Source organism: Macrobrachium rosenbergii, chromosome 40, assembly GCF_040412425.1.
Source record: "Macrobrachium rosenbergii isolate ZJJX-2024 chromosome 40, ASM4041242v1, whole genome shotgun sequence".
NCBI classification, from domain to species: domain Eukaryota; kingdom Metazoa; phylum Arthropoda; class Malacostraca; order Decapoda; family Palaemonidae; genus Macrobrachium; species Macrobrachium rosenbergii.
Genome location: NC_089780.1, coordinates 5,267,745 through 5,291,347, shown reverse-complemented (window position 1 = coordinate 5,291,347; position 23,603 = coordinate 5,267,745). Strand labels below are relative to the sequence as shown.

The window sequence follows — 23,603 nt, the reverse complement described above, 5'->3', positions numbered from 1 at the left end:
TCTGGATTTAGTTGGGGGGCTGATAAGAAATCCCTTCTGAGGCTATATGACTCTCTGTGTCGATCTAAGTTAGACTATGGCTGTCAGATTTATTCCTCAGCCTGTAAAACCAAGCTAAAGGAACTGGATGTTGTACACAACATGGGGTTGAGAATATGCTCAGGGCTTTTAGAACTTCGCCTGTTGAAAGCATTTATGTCGACACAGATCATTTACCCCTTGATCTAAGAAGGCAAGAGCTAGGGTTGCGATACATGGCTAGAATGAAAAGTGCTCCCAAAATCCCTCCTTTCAAGCACTAAAGGAAACAGACTCTCGAAGTTTTTTCTGGTACAAGAGCTTCTAAACCATTCCAAATTCGACTGAATGAGGATGTTAGGAATAATCACCTTAAATCCCAGAAAGTCCTGGAAGTAGAGTATCCTGTAAATCCTCCATGGCTTATCCCAGAAGCATCAATATGTAAGAAACTGTTTAACAAAAAGGACTGCACTGTAGAAGAGATTAGGGGAAAATTCTTAGAGCACGATGTTACCCATACTAATTTTACAAAAATTTATACAGATGGATCTAAGTCAGATAGTGGTGTTGGTTGCGCTGTTATCCTTGGTGATACAGCGTACACAGCTAAATTACCCGACTCTGCATCAATATTTACTGCCGAATTAACAGCCGTAGTGTCTGCCCTAGATTTAGTTTTTCAAAGTAGTGACTCTAATTTTGTCATATACTCAGACTCTAGAAGCACCTTAGAAGCTATTAAAAAATTTAATAGCTTTCATCCATTAATTGAAAAAGTTCAGGAGTGGCTTTTTCGTATATATTGTCGACGTAAATCAGTCTCTTTCTGTTGGGTCCCTTCTCACGTGGGGATTCATGCGAAACGAGATGGCAGACAGGGAAGCGAAAGCTGCTAGTATTTTATCAGAAACCTCTTTTAGAAAAAGTGCCTCATACAGATCTAAAAGGTCCCATTAGATCTTATGTTTTAAGTAAATGGCAAGAAAGGTGGACTTCTCCTTCTTGCCAATAATAAGAAATATAGAAATATTAGGGATAATGTACTACCGTGGTCTTCGTCATTCCAGCTTGACAGACGAACAGAGGTTATTTTAACGAGATTAAGGATTGGGCACACTCGTCTAACCCATCAGTTTATTTTAGAAGGAAGCAGCCCTCCAGAGTGTGCTTACTGTGACGAGACACTAACAGTGGAGCACATTCTGGTGGTCTGCCCCAGATATTTTAACCAAAGAGAGAGATATTTTCAGGTAAATCCCTGTCTGATATTTTGGGAGATGAAGCAGATATTTCTGCTATCATCTCTTTTTTTTTAAAGTGTATTAAAATTTTTAACGATATTTAATTTTATTTAATTTATTACATCACGTAGAATTTTAATGACATTATTTTTTTTTTTTTTTTTTTTTTTTTTGTATATAGCACATCATTCATTAAACTTCATACCCTTATTTATTGGTCACATCACTTCATTTTATTTATTAATCATTTCCTTCATGAATTCATAACTTTAACATAATTTATTTTCTATCCATTACGGCGCTGAATGGCCTTGTTGGCCCCAGTGCCTGGGCTTTTGCCCTAAATATCATACATCCATCCATCCATCCCAAAGACACAGGAGTTTATGAATTCCCCTGCCTCGATTGTGACTAGTCTTATATCGGCTTTACAGGCAAATCATTCCCCCAGAGATTAATACAGCATAAACGTTCAGTTAGGCACGGACAACAGAGCTCAGCTATTTTTAACCACATAAATAACCATAATCACAGAATAAAGTGGAATATGTCTCGTGTAATTTATAGCAGTAATTGTCATTCAAAAGTCAGATGATGGAATCAGCCTTGATTAAACAAAGAAATACGATGAATCTTTGAAGAGGTGTCTGGGATTCAGATATTATAGATAAAATCTTCCTCCAACCAGCGATTAAGACGATTAAGGAGAAATTGTCAACTGGAGTAACGTAACAGCTGACCTATGGACCTTCTGGTATAAATACCGCTTTTCTGTAACTTTTCTCATTCACTATTTGCCTGAGGAGAGAGAGAGTTTGGTCTCTGAAATTACTTTCTACATTTTGGTGTTTTTATGGGCTCCTTATATTTCATGGAATTCTGTTTTAACAGAAAATATTTCACAGTCATATATACATGTACGTAAGTAGACATATACAGTAGTACCTCGAACTTACCTAAGGTTAGGTTCCAGAACCCCTTGCGCAATGTGAGGATTTGCATAAGTTTGGTACAGTCACTAATATTGCTAATAAATGCTTATTTATAGTTTAAACACTAAATATGACCCTAATCATGCTCCCAAAGTATTAAGCTAACTTTTATATGAAATTAAAGTGACTGTAATTTCATTGGAAAGTTAGCTTAATACATTACCCTTAAAAAAGAAATAAATGGTTGACTTAAAAATACAGTATCGTATTGGGTGCTGTATTTGCCACATCAGCGCATTTACATTAGGTACGTACATATACTAATGTTACCCCTAATTCATGGGATGCCATTTTATTTTTCACTCACAGATTAAAAGACCTTTTCTCTGCGTCACTAGGCAAACTTCATAAATCAGTCGTAACGAAGGTGCACAATTCAATAAAATAAAGAAAATGTACTTAAACTTTGCAGAGGGCAAAGGTAAAATTCAACCGATTCAAAATTGTGTACAATAAACCCCCTGTATTCGTGGGGGATGCGTACCGCACCCCTCTGCGAATACTTACAACCCCTCTAAAAACACTTAGAACTGCCTATTTTGATAGTTTAAACACAAGAAAAACCCTGTAAAACTGTTTATACCTGAGTATTTTAATAGTTTTGCACAAAAAGTGCATTTAGTCATGAAAATGATTTGAAAATACAGTAATTAGTGAATATTTCTCCGTGAAAAATACTGCGAATGGGTGAATTTTCCATGAATAACAGGTAGATATGCTCCATAGAGAAATCCGTGAATAGGTGAGTCTGCGAATCATGAGAACGCGAATATGGGGGGTTTACTGTACTGTGCAAGTAAAGGCGTACAGAAAAATAAGAAGTTGTAAAAATATGTGTGAGCACTAACCACGAACGAGAGAGAGAGAGAGAGAAATACATAAACACATTAAAAATATTGGACTTTAATACAAATTTTCCATGCCAATTTTACACTTAAAAGCATGAACCCATAAAATACTTGAAAATTAAGGCAAACATAATGCAGGGGTATCACATCTTTGAAAAGTGCTGTAACTTTGTGAATGGGTATCACATTTTGTAAAAGTATACAGTTAGTGTACATTTACAAAATGTGATACCCATTCACAAAGTTACTGCAGTAATTACCTTTGTATCATATGTATGCATGTACAAAAATAAAAATACATTTTCCACACAGATTTTACACATAAAAGCATGAAAACTTATAAATTACTTCAGGGTTTCTTGAGGATTTTACAAATGTTGTGTGTCTGAAAAAATCGTGTATACCAGTTAGTTAGGTTCCAGTGAAAAGTTTGTGTCTGTGAATCTGCATAATTCAAACCATGTAAGATTGAGGTATTACTTTATAATATACATACACGCATACATATATATATATATATATATATATATATATATATATATATATATATATATATATATATATATATATATATATATATATATATATATATATATATATATATACATACATACATACATACATACATACATACATATATACATACATGCAAGGTATGTTCAGTAAGTAATGAGAAAATGTCAGGTGAGACACTAAATATGATTTGATCAAAATACTACTACATGGTGAAGTACACACATATATTCTATAAAATGACAAACTGGCAACTTTCTATATTTGTAGGTCTGAGTGCAGCGGTGAGTGTGGTGGAACCAGTCTGATCTGGTTTGCCAATCTGTGAACACTTGCAGGGAAACATGGAGCAATGTTACGCCATCAAATTTTGTGTTAAACTTAAGAAAACCAAACAAGAAGCTTATGGAATGTTAAAGGAGGCCTATGGGGATGAACAGATGAGCCAAGCAAGCTTCTATCGGTGGTTTAACAGATTTTCTGACAGAAATGAACAGGTTGAGGATGAACCCAGATCTGGAGCACCGAAAAGTGCACACAAGGAGGAAAGCATTGAGGAAGTGCAAAGGTTAGTGATGCAAGACCGTCGAATATCTGTGAGGATGCTATCTGAAGCTGAGGTATTAGTATTGGCACAGTAGAGACAGTTCTGACCGAAGAGGAGTGGAGGAGTGGTCAGTGGTGGTTCCACCAGGACAATGCCCCATGCCACAAGTCAACGCTGGTGACCACCTGGATGGCCGACAGGGGAATGAAAGTGGTACAACACCCAACCTACAGCCCTGACCTAGCCCCTTGTGACTTCTTCCTGTTCCCACGCATGAAAGACAGCCTCAGGGAAACCAGATTCCAGTCAACAGAGGAGCTGAAAGAGGCATCGGAAAGTTACCTGAAGGGACTACTGAAAAAGGACTTTGAGGAGGTCTTCCAGGATTGGGAGAGACGCATGCAGAAGTGTGTAGCTGTGAGAGACAATTATTTTGAAGGAGACAAAGTTGTGTAAGCTTATGAAAATAAATAGTGTCTCTCCTGACATTTTTCAGTACTTATTGAACATACCTTGTATATGTATGTATGTGTGTATATATATATATATATATATATATATATATATATATATATATATATATATATATATATATATATATATATATATATATATATATATATATATATATACACACACACATATATATATATATAATGAATTTATCACATCACCATGATTTAGGCTATATACAATCATTAAGCTACAAACATTGTTTAGTATCCAATTCACGCTACTTCAGGAATATCGCCAACGGGGAAATATCACTGAAGTGGAATAGTAAGTGATAAATGGATTGGTACCCCCAGGTTGAACATTTACCTTAAAAAGGAAATAACACATGGTTTGGTTTTGATCAGCATGTTTATTTAAAGCAATGAATTCTAGACAGAATTACTAATCATGTGAAAGAAAAGTATTTTCAAAGATAGTACGCTTATGTTACATGACAAAAGAATTCAAAGGAGATGCAGGAAAATTTTTCTGAGGGTGGCCACAATTCCAGTCACGTTACTTGGCCCAACATTGAGGGAGAAAGTGTGTGAACCTATGTTCCTGACACTCCATGTTTAACACCAGTCCAAAATGCTTTCCCATGGCTGGGTATTTGCTGGGACCCAAAGTTAATAAATTCCCCCGGAGGGCGTGGGTACGGGTTGAAACCTAAGAGAAAACTTTCCTTGGGTCAAATGAGTGCTGCCCGCAAATTTTCATCAAAATCAGTCAAGTGGTTCAGATTTCCGTTGAGCGCAAGTTTACTTACAAGTTTAGTTACATTCAAATATTTTTACAAAATACATATATATTGTTATATATATATATATATATAATATATATATATATATATATATATATATATATATATATATATATATATATATATACATATATATATATATATATATATATATATATATATATATATATATATATATATATATATATATATATATATATATATATATATATATATATATATATATATATATATATATATATATATATATATATATATATATATATATATATATATATATATATATATATATATATATATATATATATATATATATATATATATATATATATATATACTGTAAACCCCCGTATTTGCATTCTCACGATTCGCGGACTCGTGCATTTACGGGTTTCTCTGTGGAACATATCTACCCATTATTCACGGAAAATTTGCCCATTCACAGTATTTTTCACTGAGAAATATTCACTAATTATTGTATTTTCATACAATTTTTATGAATAAATGCACTTTTTGTGATAAAACTATTGAAATACCCAGGTATAAGCATTTTTACAGGGTTTTTCTTGTGTTTAAACTATCAAAATGGGCAGTTCTAAGTGTTTTTAGAGGGGTTTTAAGTATGCACGGATTTTAGCCATTAGCGGGATGGTGCGGTATGCATCCCCGCAAATACGGGTTCACTGTGTATATATATATATATATATATATATATATATATATATATATATATATATATATATATATATATATATATATATATATATATATATATATATATATATATATATATATATATAAAAGATAAAATCCACAAAGGAAACAGAAACACTGGAGTGCTGCAGCCCTTTGTGGATTTTATCTTTATTTATATATTCATCACGTTCCATATTTTCGTGATTCAGTTATATATATATATATATATATATATATATATATATATATATATATATATATATATATATACATACTGTATATATATAATATGTGTGTTACACAACCGAGAGTAAATCCCATGCTTACCTTTGCTATCAGTCAAGAAGTCCCCTCTATTGGTAGCTTGATAGTGACCGCATCGAAGTGGCTACTGGCTTCGTACATACATGCACGCATTCTCTCTCTCTCTCTCTCTCTCTCTCTCTCTCTCTCTCTCTCTCAGGTCTACAGCGAAACAAGCATTACCCAAAATAATTTATTTGACAATAATCTAACATAACTGGATTGCAAGAAACAAGAGATGAAATGAAATGGAATACTAACGTTCACCGATTGATCAAACATATTAAAGTCCACCATATTCAGCTAATTAGTCTCTCTAAATAGTTTCCCCACAGTAGGTCAAAATAAGTCAAAGTTCAGTACATTCCCAATGAGTACATCTTAACCTCTTCCTCAACGAAACATCTGAACATAAAATGTTTATTTGTCTGTCTCACACACTGCAGGTCTGCTTTTTAACTTTTAAGCTTTGTTTCTTGTATGCATGTTTTTGTTATATAATTTCCCAGCCACATTGAGTATGTTTGAAGTGATCTTTGCATGGTGCATGAGGAACTGATCTGCGTCATAATTTCAACATTATTTTTTGTGACAGTAATCTTTTGAATTAGTTTTTTGTTTTCAATTGTTTATATATTTTGTTAATAGTAAGTCAGTTTATTTCCTCCTCTAGTTAACAAATGCTGGGTGAACTGGGTTGTACTGTAAAGTTATAACAGGCACAAAGAAACTGAATGAAGAGGTAAATTCAATGACTGTTTTCTCAGGTTAATAGTTATATTCACAAGTGATAACAAGCCCTGACATTTTATCTGGCTGGAAGAGAAATGAGACCGTTCCTATATGAGAATTATTTGTACGACACTGTAGTAGTTAGCAGGAGTGAATAGTGCTTGAGAGAAAGCACCCAGAACCTCGCTTGTTATATCTTGCCATTGTTATATCTTGTCCCCATTGAGATATGCATGCTTATGATCTGGCCTCCCATGAGATCAAGGTTAATGACTCAAGGGTAAATAAAGTCATGAGACCTAATTCAAGTTTTCCATTCATGAAAAACTGTGCCCCACTGTCTTCATGATCAGTAGGTTTCACCTGAGAATTTAAGGTTTTTATGTCTGTATAACATTCATTTGTTATGCTGGAAAATCTTTTGTTACAGTGCTTCACAAATCTGAGTGTCCTTATGTGCAACTCGACATTAACAGTGAAACATATTTAATGTGGATATCCTAATTTTAGTCATCACCAAATCCTTCAAAAAACATTGTCAGAATCCTCAACATTTTTCATTCATCCAGTCACAAGGTTGTAAGAAACAGTATGTAGATAGACCTTTCTGACCAGCCCTATGGGAGTTAATAAGTTTAGCTCACTGTTCTTGTTAAACAAGGATAGTAATGATTCATCATTGTTCCCTTTTTTCACTCATCTCCCACTGCCTCACTCTCATTTCTGATCTATTAGATTAGTCAAGTGCATGCATCCACAGTATTCTGTATTTATGTTTGCTTGCAATATTGGCTTTGTTTTTATATTATTTTTTTTTTTGTTCTTTGTTCCTTTGTGTGAAGGGAGTGAATACAGCTCCTTAATTACAACAGTAGCTATCCTGGTAAATGTGCCCAATCTGAAAGACAGTAAAGTCTATGCTTTAATTAATGATATAAAAATTCTCAATATTGTACCTGAAGAGAAAAATGACATTTTAAAGTTTTATCTATACTTACACAGTAATTACTTAGCTAAGAGTTTCTACTCGAATGGCAGCTAGAATCTTGAATTCTGCGGTAATGATTCTTTTGTTAGTGTAGGTGACGAGACCCCGCCCACTTTCGGGGTAAGAGAATGGAATAAACCACCCACCAACAAGTCAATTTGTTATGCTAAAAATGTCCATGCGTGGGGAGGAGGGCGGGCTCCATCCGTAATTACTGGGTAAGTCTATATAAAACTTTATTTTATCCTAAAAATGTCATTTTTATGTAAGTAACTTACCCAGTGAGATTCCACATTGAAATTTGGAAGGGAATCACGGGCAATACAGAGGAGTTACTGAAAAAAATGTTTGTTGTTCCTTACCCAGTGAAAGAGGTGCTGCTGGTAGATACTGCCTCTGGTTGGCGCTCATCTCAACCTGTAGCAGCGTGGCGGTGTAGCCATGAAGCGCCTCCACTGAGGTGGGAAACTTCGCAGCAAAGGGGTACTCCGAAGGCTGGCGAAGCATAAAGCAAGCTTTGCAATGAAGGTGTTTACCGAAGGCCAACAAAGCATACGTAACTGCCCCTGCCCAGACAGCAAAGTCATCTGCACCAAATGGCTAAAAATGTAAAATCAAAATTGAAAAAACATGACCACTACCCATCACTAACAACGGGTGGGCACTCTAGGTACTTAGTACCCCCCAGGCTCTCCTAGAACTCAACACCATGTTAAAGGCGAAGAGACAGAAGTAAGGAAGGGATACTTCTAAACTTCCTCACCCAGTACCATGCCAGCTACAGACATAGGTCCCAAGGTACTGCAGTTTTTGTAAATCATCTCGACGTCCCGCAAATAGTGCATCGCAAACACTGATCTACTAGAGAGGGAAAGGTTGTGCTTGAAAGCTACCGAAGTAGAGACTGCTCTTGCATTGTGCGCTCTAACTTTCAAAAGTGATAAGTCATTCTCCGCTATTTGGGAGTGTGACTCTAGGGTGAGATCCCTCAAGAAAAAAGAAATGGTGTTTTTTGACAAGGGTCTAGAGGGATTCTTTACAGAACCCCACAGATTACTAAACTGTCTTCTGATTTTCTCGGTATGACGTAAATAGTAACTGAGGGCTCGCACCGGGCACAAGTCTCTTTCCTCCTCTTCCGTACCTAGGATATCCGATAAACTTTTAATTGTGAAAGAACAAGGCCAAGGATGTGATGGGTTTTCTTTCTTTACTAAGAACCCTAACAAGAGGGAGCAAACCGTGTCCCCTTGAGCAAACCCGATCCTTTTGTCGATCGCATGAAGTTCACTTATTCTCTTTTGCAGTGGCTAAAGCCACAAGAAAAATAGTCTTCCTTGTCAGGTCCCTTATTGAGGAAGAATGCATAGGTTCAAAATGTGAACCAGTAAGCCACTTAAAGACTACATCAAGATTCCAAGAGAAGGTCTCCCCCTTCCTAGACTTGGAGATATTAAAAGATCTAATATGGTCGGACAAATCGTGATTGTTCAAAATGTTAAGCCCTCTTTGGCGAATAACAGTGCTAAGCATTGCTCTATACCCCTTTATTGTGGAAGCAGATAGGCTCCTAGAAGATCTCAGATCTGCTATTTGAGCAGTAGATGTTTGATAAGAAGAAACTTTGTTTCTTCAACACCAAAGTCTAAACACTGACCACTTGGCCTGGTAGACATTGTTGGAGGAGTTATGCCTACATTTGGTGATAGCCTCTGCCGTTGACTTAGAAAATCCTTTCGCTCGGATGAGCTTGCAGACAATCGAAAGCCTGTCAGGGCCAGAGAGGATAGGCTTTGAAGGAACTTCCTGAAGTGGAGTTGCCTGAGAAGACTTGGAATGGGGGGGGGAAAGTCCTGGGGAGTCTATGAGGAGATCTAACAGGTCCGGGAACCACTCCTTCTGTGTCCCTCTGTGGCCAAAAGGGGCCACTATGATCATTCTTACATTGTGATGTGAGTGGAACTTCTTCAGTACTTCTTGGATCATCCCAAATGGCAGGAAGGCATAAAGGTCCAGATTGGACCAGTCTTGTGTCATCGCATCTGTCGCCCAAGCTAAAGGGTCCAGAAAGGGAGAGCAGAACAGAGGCAGGCGGTGATTTCTGGATTTGGCGAATAAATCTATTGTCGGCTGACCACACTGAAGATGTAGTGTCCATTCGGTAGGAAGAATCTGTTGTCAATGGCTCAGTTTGTCTGCCAGAACATTGCACTTTCCTTGAATGAAATGAGTGACCAAATGAGTCTGGTTCCAGTCCGCCCATCATAGAAGGTCCCTCGCTATCTCGCAGAGAGAAAATGAGTGAGTTCCCCCTTGATGTTTTATTTAGGCCAAGGCCATGGTGTTGTCCGCATGGACCGTTACTGTCTTGTTTGCGTACCTCTGATTCGAAGTGCTGTAGACCCAGATGGGTCGCTCTTAATTCCTTTAAATTGATGTGAAGTCCCTTGTCCTCTAGGGACCATCTTCCGGAGACTTCTTGGTTCCCGAGGAGAGCTCCCCAACCCAGATCCGACACTTCGGAAAAGAAGTCTAGGTCGGGGCTCACCGGGAGGAGGGATTTCCCTTCCATCAGCTTTTCTTCGGACCTCCACCAGCGCAGGTCCTCCTTTATTTCTGAAGTTATCAGAAAGAAGTGACGTCTTGATGAACCTTCCGATCCCAGCAAGCTCTTGGGTAAAACTGGAGCGGTCTCATGTGAAGTCTCCCTAGTTTGACAAATTGTTCCAGAGAAGCCATTGTACCCAAGAGACTCATCCATTGAGTGGCAGAGCACGAGAGAAGTAAGAGGAACAAGTCTACTTTCCTCAGGCAGTCTTCCACTCTCTTGAGGGACGGAGAAGTCTGAAAACCCAGAGAGTCTATCTAAACCCCCAAATACAGAATCCTCTGAATTGGGGGTCAATTGTGACTTCTCGTGATTCAGTAAAAGTCCTAGCTCTTGAGTCAGTACAAGAGTCTTCTGCAAGTCCTCCATGCAACGCTGCTCCGTGGTCGAACAGAGTAGCCAATTGTCCAGATATAGTGAGATATTTACTCCTGCTAGATGTAGCCATCCCGCCAGAGGAGCCAGTACTTGGGTGAGTACCTGTGGGGCAGTCGAGAGACCAGAACAAAGTGCTTGGAACTGATAGACTTGATCCTTAAACAAAGCTGAGGTATTTTCTTGAATCTATGTGGATCAGGATGTGAAAATATGTGTCTTGAATGTCCAGGGAGATCATCCAATCTCCCTGACGGATGTACACAAGAACAGAATGAGTGGTCTCCATGTTGAATTTGTCTTTTTTATGAAGACATTCAACGCACTCACATTGAGCACCGGTCTCCACCCTCCTGAAGCTTTGGGCACTACAAAAAGACGATTGTAGAAACTCTTCGATTCTACATTCTTGACTACCTCCATGGCTTTCTTGTTCAGGAGAGAGGAAACCTCCTTTGAGAGGCCCGAATATCTCTCCAATCCCATGGAGTAAGCCGTCAATACGACAGGAGTGTTGGTCAAGGGCAGCTTCTCCTTGAAGGTGATGGAGGATCCATCCTTCAGCACTTTTATTACCCACTGATTCCCCCCCCCCCTTTCGCCCTCCATCTCTCCCAGAAGAGACATAGCCTGGCAGTGACTGGGGCATGGAGGATTGTATTCTCACTTACGAGCAGTTGGCTTGGTTGCAGATTTCTTGATTGCTCGAGACATGAACCTAACTGCCCCTCGAGGTCTGGACTGGGGCGTCTATCTGCCTCTGCGAAAGGGCTTAGGCTGAAGAAGAGAGGCAGATTTGGCGGAGAAGGTGGGCCAATCTCTTTGAAACCTAGTTGATTGGATAAAAAAATCCTGCGTTGATTTCTTGTGTAGGCACAAAGTAATTTTGCTTACCATGCATTGCGGGAACAAATGCTGTCTGTCAAGGGGGAAAACAGCAGAGCTGATTTTTGCGGAGAAGTCATGCCTTTCGACGTGAAGGAAACCCAAAGTTGTTTTTTGGGAACGCCCATAGCATAATGAGCAGCTAGTTCCTGCAAACCACCTATAATTGCCTTATCAGCACAGGAAAGAAAATTAAGAAGGTCTGATGAGTTGTCTCTCAGTATAGCGGGATCATTAATTTTCTTGGCGACCACTCCTACACACCAATCAAGAAAACTTAAAACTTCAAAAGATTTAAAAAGAGTCTTCAAAAGATGATCCATTTCCTAAGCTGAAAAGAAAACTTTGGCAGAAGCGAGAGCAGATCTGCATCCCGCGTCGATGAGCCCCGAGAAGTCCCCTTGGGAGGAGGCAGCCATTCCCAGAGAAGGAGCTTCTCCTGCTGCGTAGGACAAATAGCGCATACGTGCAAGATGTGAGGGCAGTAGGCTAAAGCAGGCCTTGTTTTCTCTTCTCAGAAAGCCAGTTCTCCACTTCGCATAGAGCTTTCTTTGAAGAGGAAGAGAGAACCATCTTAGGAAGTTTCATGGAGTTCGACGGCTGATTACTCATCATGAAAGATGAAGCTGGAGAGGAAGGAGTCGCAGGTGTGAAGAAATCTGGAAATTGAGCAGGGACACATTACAGAGTCGAGGATGAGTCCTGATCAACGTCTTTGTTTCCCCTGTAAAAGAAAATGGGATGGCTTGAATAGTAACTGTATGAAAGAAAATGTGTGTGGCTGAATATGTAGGGGGACTGGATTATTTACACACGCTGCTGTAAGCCATACAGTATGTACATATATTTTTAAAGGTTAAATGTTTAAGATGACTTTGAAATGATATATTAATACAGTAATAGGTTAATAGTTTAAGGTATATTTGATGTGGGATGGCATTTTTAGGTATACATTTGGTGTTTGAACTTTCAAGATAGGCAGTTATAAACGTTTTTAGAAGGCGGGGTTTTAAGTATTCACGGATTTTAACTATTCGCGGGGCGTCTGGTAGGCATCCCCCGTGAATACTGGGGTCCATTGTAATGAGATACTTTTATCTGATAGTAGTTCAGCAAACTCTTGCCCCTTCATCCAGACTGTTGCTACTTTTTTGCACTATCTTCTTAGAGTCTGCTTCACAGTCCAGTGCATCCCCAAGGTAATGGAATTGTTTTACCTCTTCTAAGGCCTGCAGTTCCACCTCAGCTTGGTACTTCACTTTGTACCTCGTTAGCTTTCCTTTTATATTTTTTTCTTTTAAAAGCTCTCATGCCATGAGTGTTTTGCAATCTTGATCATTTCTTGTGACACCATGAGTTACAGTTGATGATGAGAAAACCCCTGCAAAGGACTAAGGGCTGATCTTTAATGGACACCAACATTTTTTTCAAAGGTTCTTAATACACCTGTCACTGCCTTCACTGTAGATCTCATGTTATGGTATAGTAATATCATAGGTCAGCGAGTCTCTCCTGTACCCTCTGCCTTTCTCATGTCCATGAGGCTCCTTGCATTGTTGTACTGAGTCAGATCCCTTCTCAGATGGCTTTCAGGATCCACAAGTATGAGTACAGTATAGTCTCTTTTTCATAAGGTACTTATTCAGTAATTGTCTCATTATATATACAGCCCCCATGTTGATTTCTCCTACATGAAGCTCAACTGACAATTATTGATCTAAGTTTCTCTCATCCATTCTGCCAGCACCCTCATCAGTATTTTCATAGTTTGCTTAAGTAGTTTCATTCCTTTAACCTAATTATTATTGTTATTATGCTCCTTTTGTACTCTATAGTTCTAGTTGTACCTTTATCAGCTTTTCATATGCCCTGGTCATCTCATCAATGGCTGGCTCTCTAGCAATTTGTAACAAGTTGCTTGTTGTTTTTGAGGGTCCTGAGGCTTTACCATTTATCATCTTTTCAAAGGATATCTTGACCTTTTCAGATATTCTGTTATCCATTGGTCCTAATATCATGGCAAGATCCTCCAATTTATATTCATTTTCCTCATTTAGGTTTTCAAAATACTGCACCTGGTGTTCCATTATCCCTTCCCACTTTAACTCCTCTGTATTTATCTGTTATATATTTTGCCCATGTCACATTATTTCCATCATTCCTCAGCCACTTCATTATCCAGAATATTTCTTTTTCTCTTCTTTGCTGCTCTGACATTCTGATTTCATTCCTCCTTACTCTCCTTTAACCTTGCCACTTTTAGCCTCCATCCTCTTCTCCTCCCAGTAGACATCTCTACCCTTTGTGTAACTGTCCATGACAGTGAGTTCACTTAACCATGCCAAACACCATACTCATCTCAGGTCTTTGCTCCTGAATTGTTGCACTGTGCTACAACATTAATTTTTGTATGAATGTTTCTGTGAAACTACTTTGAATGTATGCTTAAACATTGGAAGAAATGATTTTTTTTTACAGTTTCACAAACTGTTTCAGATCAATATATGATATTCGTTTCAGCTCATTGCACATGCAGATGTTATAGAATGCAAAAGCATTATCATTCCTGTAATGTCAGAAAATTCTGGAAATCCAGATTTACACAGGTAATGTAATGTGCGTTTTTGTAAGAGATGCTGCAGGATGATTGGAAATTGACAAACAAGTGAAATACAGTAACGCAAATTTTTTCTAATTATAATGTTTAGGGAGATGTCCGTATCTGGTTTCTGAGAATTTTTCTTGTTTCAAAGATAAGTTGCATGTATTTATGTTATTTTAGAGCTTTTTGATTAATTTTATGGTGCGTATTCATTAATGTGCTGTACTGGGACACATTTGCTGTATCACCTTATTGTTTATATTTGGTTCTTGTGGTTAAATGAATTCTCAACTACATTTAGATTTTGCATTTTTGGAAAATTGGTTGTGGCTTAAGTATTTTGTTCTGCTTTCATTGTTCGCTTTTGCGTGTGTTAACAGTAATATTTAATTTTCTGTCACGTTATCATGGAAAGCATTAAATTATTTTCCTCAGTATAATTTTACTTCTGTACATTTAGTCAAGAGTTTATTGAATGAAATATGTGTTGAGGATTCTTGGTATCTTTAGGTAATAGTTTACATTCTGTAAGTTGGCTTTAATTATACTCACCTTCTTAGGTGGAGTGAACTTTTTTGTGTTACTAGTTTGTGTAGTGCAGATGTATTTTTTGTAGTTTGAACATAAACTAAGCGTGGTTATAAACAATTCTAGATCTTATGATAAGGTAGGAGTATTGCAAGGCATATATTTCCTTAAAGTTGTAATGCTTCACTTCTAGCGTTACAGCATTGTACATTTAATTCTACTAGACCCTCCTTTCTAGCAGGCACTCACCACTCTGTGATAATTTCTGTGATGTTAATTTTGGATATTTATATAAAGTTTTGGAAAAGTTTCATTGATTCAGATTCTTGTGATTTCATGATTGTTCCATCAGCACTTTTAATTCAGTGGTCTGGTTTAACTACTTAATATAATACTATTTCTTGTGTGTTGCAAAATGCAATTTACTTGCTCTTTTTTGAAGAATTACATTGCATCTGTGCCTGCTTCCGTGACCTGAGATTTCCATGCCAGAGATCATGATGGGACTGCATACCCTCCTGTTTTTTCAAGGTTTAAACATTTTTGTTCTATACTCTTCATTCATGTTAACTTCCATGTGCTTCAGACATTCCTGTATAGTACAGTCCGACCTCTTACATCCTGCAGTCCATGGTCTGGCAACTTGCATGACCCAGGGCTCTTTTTTAATCAGCTGCCATTAGTTCTTGAGCGGCTATGAGGGTGGCGCCGCACATTTTGCTTTCTGTATTTTTCAGATTTCAAAACTGAATCTTGCTGCATAAATACACAAGCACAGTTTATTCCCAGTGAAAACATTTTGTGAAACTCAGAAATAAAATACAGTCGACCCCCGGGATTTGTGGAGGATAGGGACTACAACCCCTCACAAATAGCTAAAGCCTGCAAATACTTGACACCCTTCTAAAAACACTTATAACTGCCTGTTTTGATAGTTCAAATACCAGAACCCCCTTTAAAAACACTTATACCTGCCTATTATAATAGTGTTACCATGAAAAATGCATTTAGTCATGAAAACAATATGAAAATACAGTAATTAGTGAATAGTACGATGGCCAACCAGACATCCCAAGCAAGGTGGATGTAATTACAACAATTCATTCGCTGAAGTCAGGAGATAAGGACAGTTGACCTTGGTACCTTGATTCCCAGAAATTCATTCAACCTCCGAAGAAGCTTAATCATAGTCCTTTTCTCAACTTACTGAAGTTGGCACTGTTATGTTGTGTCTTCGTGCACCCTTGAATAAAGCTAGATCTCTTTGGTATCCATTTACATCTGGAAGCTTACGCCTTTCACCATTCTACATGTTTCAAAGGTTATCAGTGAGATGGATCATTCCACTAAAGTGGTCCTGTGGTTCCAATGACAGTATGACATCTATGTTGCCCCTCCGTAAGGACTAGACTCTCAGCCCAATGCCAACGACTTGTTCGTTAGCTTCGTGTTGGCCAAGAAACTATGTCCTCCAGATTGTCATTTCTCTGACTAGTGAGATGATCAAATGAGTGTACCCTGCAACTTCCTGGTGGACATCATTACATTTTGGGCCAGATCTTTCGACGCCAGGGGCATCTGTCTCCCTGTCGCATTCAGGAAGAACCTGTTGGGTGCTAGGATGGAATGTTATCATGCAATTCACATTCATCTCCTTTTACCTTATGACGTTGCCCATAGGTCTTTGGACTCCTTGTCCTTAGTTCCTGTGGTGGATGCTCAACAAGTCATGTAGTTCACCCAGCTCTTGAAGGACGGGTTGCATCTCATCTAAGGTGTGCGGCTGCAGGAAGGTGTGCGAATGGGACTGGCCTCCTCCCTTTCTCCTGTCATCCTTCCTCTTCCAGTGGGCAGAGGAACAGTAAACAAGCCATCACATATCCTATCTATAATCTAGCTCCATTTGGATAAGTAGATGCAAATCCTTCCTTCTCTCTACAAAGGGGAGAGAGGGACTGACTATGAGCAAACCAATTGGTTATTCTTAACTTAATAGTCTGACACTGTGGGTTCATCCAAACCTTTTCGAATCAAGGATATTACATTCCTTTGATTCGAAATGCCCAGAAGTCTGGCGATTGAACATCTCTCTTGTTCAGTAGATCAGAGGTATGGTCTTATTCCTTTGCTCTTTCATGACCAGAAAGAGAGTACCCTGGTGAACCAAACAGATGACAAATTTTAAAGTAATTTGTATTTTTCCTAACATGCAAACCTGGGGTCTTTACATAAAAGGGCCCACCTCTTATTACCCTTCATTCTTTTACCTTGGCCAAAAGGTAAACTGCAAAGAATTGAATGTGCACCGGCTTGGTGAGCGGTGCTTTGGGCCCTACCATCAGTAACTGTTACCATATCCTCCATGAAAAATTTTTACTGCCAAATATCCAGCTCTCTGAAAATTGATCCCATATGTAAAGACCTCAGGTTTGTATGTTAGGAAAAATGCAAATCACTGTAAAAATTTGTCATTTCCCAGGTTATAGCACATGTTCTGGGTTTACACCGCCAGTCTGATGGAAGGCTGAACTTTAATATGGCTCCAAAATGGAAGAATGGTAAAAAATTTTGAGATATTTTGGTGAAAAATTCAGTTAAAATGAAGGTTACATTGTTTTCAAGACATACAAAGGATTTAAAGTAAGGTTTTCTTACGATCTTCGACAATATCTCGGGTTACGCAGTTTCTGGCTTCATTGCTGTGTGGGAATGGAACCCACCGTAACCTGAGGACTGCTTGTACTCATATATTATCCGAGCTTGTGTAGCATGCAATCGTTAAAATTTTGCCCAAAAACATGATTTCATCATATATATTGTTTATAGTGCTAGATGTGTTTTCAGTAGATTAAACTAGTCCAGGCTTTCTATGCCTGTCTCAGTTTTGGTAGATAGCATTATAATGCATAATATATCTGAGTTAGCTTTTATAACAAATAGGCCCTAAAGCAAAAGTTCATTAGGTTAGATGCGAATCTTCGTACATTACTGTAAATCAGGCTTACCAACCTAGTGACCTGTCTGAGAATTAATTACTATTTCTTATAATTAGAAACCACGTACTACTGGATGCAAAACACTGGCGTAAACAACAGCAAGTACTGATTTAAACAATCAAATTGACGAACAGCCGTTCGCCGATGTCAGTTACTGTAACTTTCACACGTTTATTAAGGGTTGCATTACAGTAGTGAACTTGTTAAAAATTTGCTAATTCTCGTTGCTTACTAATGTAAATTAAAATAAATCTTTATTCATACTTCATGCATTGTAGAGGAAAGTGTTATGAATGTATGCCACTAAATTTATGGTTGTGGCCGTGGGTGAAGAAATGAATAATGTGCAGGCCACGAGACATTTTGGAAAAGGCAAAAACAACATCTGATACTGGCGAAATAACACATTTACTTAATTTATAAATGAAGTTGCGTTTTTAAACCCAACTTTGATAATTTTGGGAAAAAAACAAATCTCTGTAATGCTGAGATGATGCCGGTAAAATGCAATCAGCTGATGATTTAGAGCATGTAAACATTATCAGAATGCAAATGGTGTCTGATCACAATGTTCATAAATTATAATACTATAATAATATGATAACAATGTATGAAACATAACTGTGGACATTATGTAAAATGGCAGTTTTATTAAAATGATCATTCTTAATACAGTTTTATTATTGGAATTTTGCACTTGGAGATCTTTTGGGGGTAACAGCCTAACCAGGGCCAATACACACACACACACACACACACACACACACACACACACACACACACACACACACACACACACACACACTCTCTCTCTCTCTCTCTCTCTCTCTCTCTCTCTCTCTCTCTCTCTCTCTCTCTCTCTCTCTCTCGTGCAGGTTTAAAGAAACAAAACCAGCAGATTTTTAGGTTTTTGCTGAAAACAAAAGCTAGAAAAGTTTGAAGTGCCAGAAAACATTGAAAGGTGCCAGGAGATCAGAACTCAAGAGTGCGCTTTTTCAAGTGATATGAGTCCGATGAACTGAAGGTGTAAGCATTTCTGGGAGATGCTAATGGAACAGACCAGAATTTTCCTAAGGAGCTAAACCTAACAAATGACAGTGATTATTCATAAGCTTCGCTTTACTTTTGATAACAGCAATGTATGTGTGGAATGAGCTGGCAAGCCTTTGTTTATACAGCGGTTTTTTAGGGGTGATTTCTGTCATCCAGGATTTTCTGTAGTCTGGCAGTGACCTGGTTCCAAGGGAGCCAGTTTAAAGAGGTCGGACGGTATAAATATGGAACTGAGTTTTGTCTTGTCGCTATGTGAGATTTGGATCAGTTGGTAACTTGTGAGGTCAGGTGAATATGAAGGAAAAAGGGAAATTATATTGTTTGTGATTGTAAAAATTTGTTAGATTATCTGTAATTTATTTGTAATAACAAAATTGAGTCGTTCAAGTGGTAATAAATATCTAAATACAATTCTGACAATTGTTTAATATAAAGCTGTGAGAAAGGGAAGAATGAAAAGACATTAAACAGTCAGTTACTGCCTTTGAAGAAAGGGAAGAATGAAAAAACATTAAACAGTCAGTTACTGCCTTTGAAGAAAGGGAAGAATGAAAAGACATTGAACAGTCAGTTACTGCCTTTAAAGAAAGGGTAGATTGAAAAGACATTAAACAGTCAGTTACTGCCTTTGAAGAAAGGGAAGAATGAAAAGACATTAAACAGTCAGTTACTGCCTTTGAGAGTTGAAATGATAGCTAATAAGGACTTGAAAAGAGATCCATTCTCTGTCATTTTTAGAAACATTTACATACAAAACAGCTCCAGTTGTTTGTCATAGTAGCCAGCAGCCTTTCTCCTTGCTTTACCCTTCATTAACTTTTGTATTGTATTTTCTTCATTGGCACCTGCTCTTAGGAGAAGTTGTTGGATTCATTTTTTTCAGAAATTTAACTAAATGTCCACAGTTTTTGCTTCCTTCGTCTGTTGGTCACTCCCTTTCTTTGTGGCAGTATTGCCTGAACCTAGTTTGGTTCTTCCACAGTCTTGGAAATGGAGAAGTTGTAGTAAATGTAACTGGTTCTTCCACAGTCTTGGAAATGGAGAAGTTGTAGTAAATGTAATTGGTTCTTCCACAGTCTTGGAAATGGAGAAGTTGTAGTAAATGTAATTGGTTCTTCCACAGTCTTGGAAATGGAGAAGTTGTAGTAAATGTAATTGGTTCTTCCACAGTCTTGGAAATGGAGAAGTTGTAGTAAATGTAACTGGTTCTTCCACAGTCTTGGAAATGGAGAAGTTGTAGTAAATGTAATTGGTTCTTCCACAGTCTTGGAAATGGAGAAGTTGTAGTAAATGTAACTGGTTCTTCCACAGTCTTGGAAATGGAGAAGTTGTAGTAAATGTAATGTCACACGCTTGATACAATGTACAATTTAGCAGTGGAGAGGTCCAATGCAATCTAGAATCCTTGGATGCTGTAAATTCCTTTATATTCCATCTCCTCATATTCTTAAATTGAAGTTTTTAGCAATATTTGCCCAGTGATTTTTCTGTTGAGATTATCATTATGATATAGCTGCAGTCAGTCTTTTTATGCTTCGGGACAGTTATTACCGTAGTTTATTTATACTGTGAGAAATCTCAAGTGCCATAATTCTTGCTACTGAAGCGCACATTGTAATTTCACTGTGGAGTATCATACAATTAAAACTTTTTGTTAATTAATTTTGTCCATTTTTTATGTGTTTGGCTTTTTGTGTTTTACTTAGTATTTTAGTTAGGGTTTGCCCATTACATTAAGTTCTGGGTTCTTTATTTTCAGTACAGTCATAATGTTTTATCTAAATGTTAACTGTTAATGTAGTATTGACTGAGAGTGAAAATGGATATAATTAAAAAAAACCTAGGCAAATCTTTCATTAACCTACCTTGGTCAGAAATGAAGTAGCTGTAGTAAAATTAGAAGTACCTGTATAATTGTTGTAGATAATTGTACTGGATTCTATGTTTGAGAGATCTTTTAATGGTTTATTACCTATGCAGAAGAAAAAAGTACTGAATAAAGTGTGGACACTTGAGTACATTATATACTGGTATATATCAATATTTGGACAATAATTAATTTTTGTCATCAGAAGAAAGTACAGGAATGATTTTCCTATGTCCTGCAGTGCTTGCTGTTTACAGCTTTGCTAAAAGCATCTGTACATCGGCAGTACTACATTTTAGGGAATTTTTTATTTTTAATTTGTGCAGTTTATTAGATGCCTGTAAGAACATAGTGTGTACCAGTTTAGAAACCACAGACCTGATATTCTTAGAGGAGCTGAGGTGTTGAAACTTCCTGTGAATTAGGTTATAATTTTCAGTGTATCTCCTGGTAGTTCCTACAGTGTTACATTTACAACCTAAATTTAATGAACCACAATTGTAAGTAATAAGAAAATGGTAGAGTTCAAGAAACAAGGCACCCGTTATTTTCATGCAGACATTCCCATGGGTGTGTAAGGGTCCCTAGATAGGTTTACAGAATGTGCCAAAGAAAAAAAAAGAAGAAAATGATGTGGATCTCATCAACTGGCCCCTCATTTGTAGTGTGATGGGTTCAAGAGTAATTTGGTGGGTAAAACTGTCATCCTTATAATAATGTAATGAAAAACAGTGTACTATGGTAATAGACTGGATTGAAGCAAACATCACAGACTTGTTAGTCTCAGGGTAATCAAGGTTAATTACAGCACCTAGAAATAGCTGCATTTTACAAAGCCGAAGATCCAAAAGTCAATTTTTGTGACTAGATACTAGCTTATAGCTAAAAACTCCTTAGTGTGTGCAGTAAAGTGAAGAGGTGATAAATCATTTTTATTTTTTAGTAAAAAGGAAAGAGATATTTATTATTAACTACCACTAGTATAGTGATCACCTGTGAAGTAAAGTGTATTAGAGAGGGTACTGTACCTTAATTCATGAGACAGAGAAAAGACTGCTGGACCCAGGATCATTTGGAATATGAGTATAGGTATATATGTTATGGATTGGGATGTGATCAAATATAGATTCTATAATGTACTGTCATAACATTTGGGTAACATTATAACAATCACTAGGGATGAAGGTCCTCTTAACTAGATATAAAGTATGTATGTGATGTGCCAGATTTTTTATAGCACTAGTTCTGTTAATTACTCTGTGGTGAATGTTTGCCATTGGTGGAATAAAGTAGCTGTTTTTCTGGGTATTTGTAACATGAGAGTGGTATGTAGGTTGATGTTTGTGTTCCATAATAAATTCCAAGAATCCAGATTGAAAAGCATAACAAGTCATGTAATCTTAAAGGATGGGGCACTGCTGCTCACTCTTACTTTAGATCATAAACTGCAGTAGTCATTACATTTGCTGTAAAGGACCTAACATCTAGATACCCTATTCTAATTGATAAATGGTGTCATTATTGAATTATTGATGTGTTGTCTCTTGTCTTTAGTGATTAGACATTTTTGTGTGAGATGATGTCACATTAAGTAGATGGATATTTCTCATTCGGAAATGAGGAAGACAAAGGAAATCAAGCGATTTCTAGTATATTTCATTTTAGAATTTTTGTCTTGTTTATTTCTATGTATGATGTAGTTTGACATTAAAATGTACAATACTTTGTCACTTACGTATGTATTACCATACAGCATTTGTTTGTTTGGTCCACAAATTGCTTGTAATATTAATTTCCTGGCTGCAGAAAGATAGAGTCATATTTCATTCTTAATGTTTATATTGTACCATGAAGTTTATCAGTGGGAGATTTCATGGTGACATCAAAAGTTCTTTATTCTTTATCTTCTAAGGGTTTTATTCATTATTTTCTTAGTGTTGAACCCTAAAAGGGTTCAGAGGTCTGGTTAAACAAATCATTTATAACTAACTAACTTAGTGTTGCAGGCTTTTGATCTCTTTTATTCCTATGTCTCACATTTCCATCATTTTCTTGTACTAACTGCATGTTGGTTACCAGGGGTATGACAATTACCTCCGGGAGCATCACCCTGGAGAAAGATGACAGTAACCTGATTGGCATTAGCATTGGTGGTGGAGCCAAATACTGTCCCTGTCTGTACGTTGTTCAGGTATGTGGAAAAGTAGCTAAGAAAAGCTAGATTAGTTGTCTGTCTATGTACATATTGCCATTTTTTCAACTTGACGTCAACTTTTTGACTGAAAAAATTGCAGTGTTTGCAAGGTAATGCTTTTATCCATATATGCTTCATGTGTGAAGTATACCTAGCGACATACATTGCAACTGTGTGATTCTGCTTTCAAAATTTACAAGTAAATGATTTGGTGAGTCCTGTAACCCTCAAGTAAAAGTTTTAAACATTTATTCGTATTGAGACTCCCATTATCCTTTGATACTGAATTATTATTATTATTATTATTATTATTATTATTATTATTATTATTATTATTATTATTATTATTATTATTA

At 37.2% G+C, this 23,603-nt stretch overlaps 1 protein-coding gene across 8 annotated transcripts in view; it reads left to right on the top strand.

Annotated features, from left to right (window-relative positions):
- Positions 1 to 23,603, top strand: part of PICK1 (protein interacting with PRKCA 1) — a 159,352-nt gene that overhangs the window by 75,157 nt on the left and 60,592 nt on the right. For all 8 annotated transcript variants that reach the window (XM_067082969.1, XM_067082967.1, XM_067082966.1 and 5 more), the window contains one exon: positions 23,133 to 23,244. In XM_067082969.1, coding sequence (XP_066939070.1) covers positions 23,133 to 23,244 — 112 coding nt within the window. The remainder of the gene's footprint in view (positions 1 to 23,132; positions 23,245 to 23,603) is intronic.